Here is a 7,210-nt window from a genome sequence, read left to right as displayed (position 1 = left end):
CCTGGTCCTGCACCCCCAAAAGCTCCAGGCACAGGACTTTCATTAGCTTTGTAGGGGCCATCGGATACTTGGTGATCTTTTCTTCAAAAGACAAATATTCTGAATAATTTTTAATTGATGTATGATATAAACAGCACTTCTGTTTTACATATTCCACATTGGAGAGATTTTGATACACAGGTCTGAGTTCATCGCTCCCCCTGAAACTGCTGTGTTAGCAGTCCTTCCAGCCTGGACAGTGTGTTTGGGGGTTCAGGGCTGCCTAGACAACAAGACCTCCTTCTCAGCCTTGCTTATATGGTCCCAAGGAAAGCAGAGCAGTATGTTAAGCACCAGCTTGGCTGCAGGAGTGGCTGGAAGGAGGTGTGCAGGACACCATCCAACCATCTTAGAGAGTCCACTCTGGATTTGTGTAGGTTTTCCTCCATAGCTTTTTCTTCTCCTGAAGATAACTCACGAGGAAGCGAAGGAGTGCACCAAAGTATTACGACCAGAGTTTTCCTTCTCAAGGAGCTCCCTTCCCGGGTTGACGAGCCCCATCTGCCCTTCACTTTCCTCTGCAGAATGGGCAGAATCTGCCTTCTTGACTGTGGGATTCACTGTTGTTCTCATCCTCTCCATCCACCAGGGCCTTTCTTCACCTCAACAGAATTCCCTAATACACCAAGGATTTGAGACCCATCAGCTATCCTCACCTGGTTTAGCCAGCCAGTTGAAGCCATACCTGGGATTGTGGCCCCTATTCCATCCTGACAGCTTCTGGAAGAAACAGGTGAGAGCTGAGTGCAGGGTGGGGACCAATGGTGGATAAATTACCTCGTAAGGTGCATGACATTTCCCCCACCAATGGTACTACCGCTCCCCTAACACCCCATGACATCGTATGATTATGATCTTTAAGACAGAACAGGAATAAATTCATGTCCCCAGAAATAACACAACTTCAGGCCATTAGTGAATAAATACTACATTTCCAAGGTACTACATATTCCACTAAGTACAGTTTATCATTTTGCCTTGAATATCCTGCTTTTCAGTGTCATTTTAGGATAGTCCTGCGTCAAAAGATGGGCATGAGATCAGACAGCACATCGTTCTTTAAAAAATCAAGCTGCTTTATGAACATTGGTTGAGGATTAGGAAAGGTTGCTGATGCATTACTATCATTTGACATAATTGCATATTCATTTCCTGAAAGTTGGGAACATGGGTAGGAGGTGAGGGAATGTAGGAGACGTTGAAATAGGAGAAGGTGCTAATGGAGCTTGATGTGTTCTCTTTCCCTTTGTTCTCTTCCTTGAAATCAAAACAGGATTCCCTTTCTTCCCACTCTGAAGAAGGAGATGGAGAAGACAGTCAAAACTCCAGGGGATTGGGTACCTTCCCCCCCCCCATTAGGAATAGAAATTAAAATGTGTGAAATGTGGACTATGCATCATTGAATTGGCACACATAGTTCACATCAACAACCTCCAACAGGGGAGAAACCATTTAATGGTATGGAGTGTGGGAAACGTTTCACTGATATTGGAAAACTTAGAACACATCAACTTACTCACACAGGGGAGAAACCATTTAAATGCCTGGAGTGCGGAAAGAGCTTCAGTCAGAATGGAGACCTTAAATTACACCAGCGGATTCACACAGGGGAGAAACCATATAAATGTCTGGAGTGCGGAAAGAGCTTTACTGGTAATGAACACCTTAGAACACATCAACGGACTCATACAGGGCAGAAACCATTTAAATGCCTGGAGTGTGGAAAGAGCTTCAGTCAGAATGGAAACCTTAAATTACACCAGCGGATTCACACAGGGGAGAAACCATTTAAATGCCTGGAGTGTGGAAAGCGCTTCAGTCAAAATGGACACCTTAGAAGACATCAACGGACTCACACAGGGGAGAACCCATATAAATGTATAGAGTGTGGAAAGAGCTTTAATGATAATGGACACCTTAGAAGTCATCAACGGACTCACACAGGGGAGAAACCATTTAAATGCCTGGAGTGCGGAAAGAGCTTTTCTGATAATAAACACCTTAGAACACATCAACGGACTCATACAGGGGAGAAACCATATAAATGTATAGAGTGCAGAAAGAGCTTTAGTGATAATGTAAGCCTTAGAACACATCAACAGACTCACACAGGGGAGAAACCATATAAATGTATGGACTGTGAGAAGAGTTTTAGTATTAGTGGAAGCCTTAGAAGACATCAACGGACTCACACAGGGGAGAAACCATTTAAATGCCTGGAGTGCGGAAAGAGCTTCTGTCAGAATGGAAACCTTAAATTACACCAGCAGATTCACACAGGGGAGAAACCATATAAATGTCTGGAGTGCGGAATGAGCTTTACTGGAAATAGACACCTTAGAAGACATCAACTGGCTCACACAGGGGAGAAACCATATAAATGTATAGAGTGCGGAAAGAGCTTTAGTGATAATGGAAGCCTTAGAACACATCAACGGACTCACACAGGGGAGAAACCATATAAATGTATAGAGTGCAGAAAGAGCTTTAGTGATAATGGAAGCCTTAGAAGACATCAACGGACTCATACAGGGGAGAAACCATATAAATGTATAGAGTGCGGAAAGAGCTTTAGTGATAATGGAAGCCTTAGAAGTCATCAACGGACTCACACAGGGGAGAAACCATATAAATGTATAGAGTGCGGAAAGAGCTTTACTGATAATGGACAGCTTAGAAGTCATCAACGGACTCACACAGGGGAGAAACCATATAAATGTATAGAGTGCGGAAAGAGCTTTACTGATAATGGACACCTTAGAAGTCATCAACGGACTCACACAGGGGAGAAACCATATAAATGTATAGAGTGCGGAAAGAGCTTTAGTGATAATGGAACCCTTAGAAGACATCAACGGATTCACACAGGAGAGAAACCATTTAAATGCCTGGAGTGCGGAAAGAGCTTTTCTAATAATGAACACCTTAGAAGACATGAATGGACTCACACAGGAGAGAAACCATTTAAATGCCTGGAGTGCGGAAAGAGCTTTTCTGATAATGAACACCTTAGAAGACATCAACGGACTCATACAGGGGAGAAACCATATAAATGTATAGAGTGCAGAAAGAGCTTTAGTGATAATGGAAGCCTTAGAAGACATCATCGGACTCATACAGGGGAGAAACCATATAAATGTATAGAGTGCGGAAAGAGCTTTAGTGATAATGGAAGCCTTAGAACACATCAACGGACTCACACAGGGGAGAAACCATATAAATGTATAGAGTGCGGAAAGAGCTTTACTGATAATGGACACCTTAGAAGTCATCAACGGACTCACACAGGGGAGAAACCATATAAATGTATAGAGTGCGGAAAGAGCTTTAGTGATAATGGAACCCTTAGAAGACATCAACGGATTCACACAGGAGAGAAACCATTTAAATGCCTGGAGTGCGGAAAGAGCTTCAGTCAGAGTGGAGACCTTAAATTACACCAGCGGATTCACACAGGGGAGAAACCATATAAATGTATAGAGTGCAGAAAGAGCTTTAGTGATAATGTAAGCCTTAGAACACATCAACAGACTCACACAGTGGAGAAACCATATAAATGTATGGAGTGTGAGAAGAGTTTTAGTATTAGTGGAAGCCTTAGAAGACATCAACGGACTCACACAGGGGAGAAACCATTTAAATGCCTGGAGTGCGGAAAGAGCTTCAGTCAGAATGGAGGCCTTAAATTACACCAGCGGATTCACACAGGGGAGAAACCATATAAATGTCTGGAGTGCGGAAAGAGCTTTACTGGAAATGGACAGCTTAGAAGTCATCAACGGACTCACACAGGGGAGAAACCATATAAATGTATAGAGTGCGGAAAGAGCTTTAGTGATAATGGAAGCCTTAGAAGACATCAACGGACTCACACAAGAGAGAAACCATATAAATGCCTGGAGTGCGGAAAGAGCTTTACTGATAATGAACACCTTAGAACCCATCAACGGTCTCACACAGGGGAGAAACCATATAAATGTATAGAGTGAGGAAAGAGCTTTTCTGATAATGAACAACTTAGAAGACATCAACGGTCTCATACAGGGGAGAAACCATATAAATGTATAGAGTGCGGAAAGAGCTTTAGTGATAATGGAAACCTTAGAAGACATCAACGGACTCACACAGGAGTGAAGCCATTTAAATGCCTGGAGTGCGGAAAGAGCTTCAGTCAGAGTGGACACCTTAGAAAACATTGGCAGACACATGACGGAGAAACTGTTTAAATGTATGGCGTGTGGTAGGAGCTGCAGTCAGAGTGGAACCCTTGATTTATGTCAAGAAACTCACACAAATGACAAACCTTATAAATATCAGGAACGTAGATAGAGGTTCAGTCCTAGTGGAAGTTCTAAATCAACAGACTCACGGACAGGAAGAACTTTAGGAGTTGAAACCCTACAAAGCTCAAAGAGGAGAAGCAGCTTAAATGAAAAGATTGCACAAAGTGCTTTTTTTACAATGGAGTGTTTAAGGAAAATCCAGGGACTCTCACATGGAAATACCGATTTAGATGTATGGAGTGCGGGACGTCTTCCTCTCGGATTCCACTCTTTTCTTCACAGAAATGTACTCAGCAGGAAATCAGTCATTAACACATGTTGTGTATGCGAAGTTCTGGAGTTTATGTGTAAAACTGTATAGTAATGAAATATTGAAGGCAATGTCAAACAATGTGATTATAATCTAAGATGTAAAGTACCTTTTGATAGAGAAGGGGTGAGGGTTTATCTGGATTGCTGGTGGTCAGTGAGGATTAGGGTGGGCGATATATTTTTCCATATTGGTTTCTAGACCACATCATGATAATCTTTCAAAAACAATTGATATGGCAACACACCACAGATCACAGTGTCTGGGATGCTCATTTGCCTTGAAGCAACCGGCGGAAAGCTTTGCTTCATGAAGCCCCAGCAGATGCCGAGTTGCTGACTTCCCTCCAAAACCACATGAAGGGAAACACACCTCCATTGCCCTGTGTCCTTCCAGCCTCTTTCCTCCCTTGCTCCCTTCTGCCGGTTTGTGTGCCTGACTTAGATATCCTGTGTGCTGTATTTCTTTACGGCTGAAACTGGATTTGCTCTCAGGAGCTAAGTTTTGTGCCTCACTGGGGGCCCAGGGAGAACTGTATGCTTTGAAAACTCAGTAAACTATTACTGAAGAAGTCCTGCTGCCTCTGTGTGTGTTTTTGACCTCAGTGTGGGAATTGCTCTACACATGGCCCCTACCCTGCCGATACTTGGCTCATGCCCTGGAGTTGCAAGATGGGTGCATCTGTGTGTGACTTGCTTTTGCACCAAACTCTCTCACCCCCACCACCACATGATCTCCGAATACTGCTTCTTCACTAGAACTTCTCCCTGCCTCCTACGTGTTCTGAAGAAAACTTAAATTACTGTAATTTAATGGGATATTTTCCCCAAGCCTTATTGCAAGAGGGGGAAGGATGCGTTTCAGGTACGAGGGAAGTTTCCTGGGGGGCCCATCTTCACTCATGAACCCCATGGGGCAACCCCAGAGCTCCTGCTTATTCTGGGGTTTGGGGAAGATAGTATTTTTCCATAGTCCCAGAAGTTATCATTCTTCCTGCCAGAGGACCAGTGTGCATATTATTATCATACTTATTTTACTGTTGTTGTTGTTGCTGCTGCTGCTGTCATGGACTGGCTGGGCGAAAGGGGGGGAGGCACCAGCTGGCGGACCCCCAAGGGAAGAAGGCTCAGAGTCCGGGTCTTGTATGCCCCCAAAGGCTATCAAGTCTCCTAGGTCTGACCAATAAAAGGTTAATTTGGTGTTGGGGGGAGGAGAATCCAGGTGCGAGGCTGCTCAGCCACCCAGCTCATCGGGCAGAGCCCGTCGGTCCCTGCGGAATAAAGGAAGGAGTTCGGCCACCAACCAAAGCAAATAGCTGTAGATCAAAGTTTATTGCGCAACAGGTTGAAAGAGGAATTGAACCCCGAGGATGGGGTGACAAGGACTTTTAAAAGTTTCTATCTTATCCCAGCATACAGTTCGTGGAGCATCATTGCTACATCAGAAAAAGGGAGGCTAATACATGATTCATATGCCTGTTGTCTTTGTGCATGGAGTTTTCTTGGCAGGGATACTGGAGTGGCTTGCCGGTTCCTGCTCCAGGTGGATCACATTTGGTCAAAACTCTCCACTATGACCTGTCCATCTTGGGTGGCCCTGCACGGCATAGCTCATAGCTTCTCTGAGTTATTCAAGCCCCTTCGCCACGGCAAGGTCGTGATCCATGAAGGGGCAGTGATCCATAAAGCCATGGTTTTCCCAGTAGTAATGTATGGAAGTGAGAGCTGGACCATAAAGAAGGCTGGTCGCTGAAGAATTGATGCTTTTGAATTATGGTGCTGGAGGAGACTCTTGAGAGTCCCATGGACTGCAAGAAGATCAAACGCATCCATTCATAAAATCATAGAATCATAGAGTTGGAATAGACCACAAGGGCCATCGAGTCCAACCCCCTGCCAAGCAGGAAACACCATCAGAGCACTCCTGACATATGGTTGTCAAGCCTCTGCTTAAAGACCTCCAAAGAAGGAGACTCCACCACACTCCTTGGCAGCAAATTCCACTGTCAAACAGCTCTTACTGTCAGGAAGTTCTTCCTAATGTTTAGGTGGAATCTTCTTTCTTGCAGTTTGGTTCCATTGCTCCATGTCCGCTTCTCTGGAGCAGCAGAAAACAACCTTTCTCCCTCCTCTATATGACATCCTTTTATATATTTGAACATGGCTATCATATCACCCCTTAACCTCCTCTTCTCCAGGCTAAACATGCCCAGCTCCCTTAGCCGTTCCTCATAAGGCATCGTTTCCAGGCCTTTGACCATTTTGGTTGCCCTCCTATGGACACGTTCCAGTTTGTCAGTGTCCTTCTTGAACTGTGGTGTCCAGAACTGGACACAGTACTCCAGGTGAGGTCTGACCAGAGCAGACTACAGTGGCACTATTACTTCCCTTGATCTAGATGCTATACTCCTATTGATGCACCCCAGAATTGCATTGGCTTTTTTAGCTGCCGCGTCACACTGTTGGCTCATGTCAAGTTTGTGGTCAACCAAGACTCCTAGATCCTTTTCACATGTACTGCTCTCAAGCCAGTGGCATAGCGTGGGTTGTCAGCACCCGGGGCAAGGCAAGTAATTTGC

The 7,210-nt window shown here is 44.5% G+C and overlaps 2 protein-coding genes across 2 annotated transcripts in view; both read left to right on the top strand.

Annotated features, from left to right (window-relative positions):
- Positions 1–631: 631 nt before the first annotated feature.
- LOC114592088 (uncharacterized) lies at positions 632–5,203 on the top strand. Its single transcript, XM_077935504.1, is given in 3 exon segments — positions 632–772; positions 1,313–4,258; positions 4,260–5,203. Coding segments are annotated over 2 exon segments (2,868 nt in total). The 5' UTR covers positions 632–772; positions 1,313–1,499; the 3' UTR covers positions 4,369–5,203.
- Positions 635–7,210, top strand: part of LOC144329065 (uncharacterized) — a 46,606-nt gene continuing 40,030 nt past the window's right edge. The window contains exon 1 of the mRNA XM_077935582.1: positions 635–772. The gene's annotated coding sequence lies outside the window, so the exon portion shown is untranslated. The remainder of the gene's footprint in view (positions 773–7,210) is intronic.

Source organism: Podarcis muralis, chromosome 10, assembly GCF_964188315.1.
Source record: "Podarcis muralis chromosome 10, rPodMur119.hap1.1, whole genome shotgun sequence".
NCBI classification, from domain to species: domain Eukaryota; kingdom Metazoa; phylum Chordata; class Lepidosauria; order Squamata; family Lacertidae; genus Podarcis; species Podarcis muralis.
The sequence above is the reverse complement of the archived record's forward strand: the minus strand, read 5'-3'. Positions and strand labels throughout refer to the sequence as shown.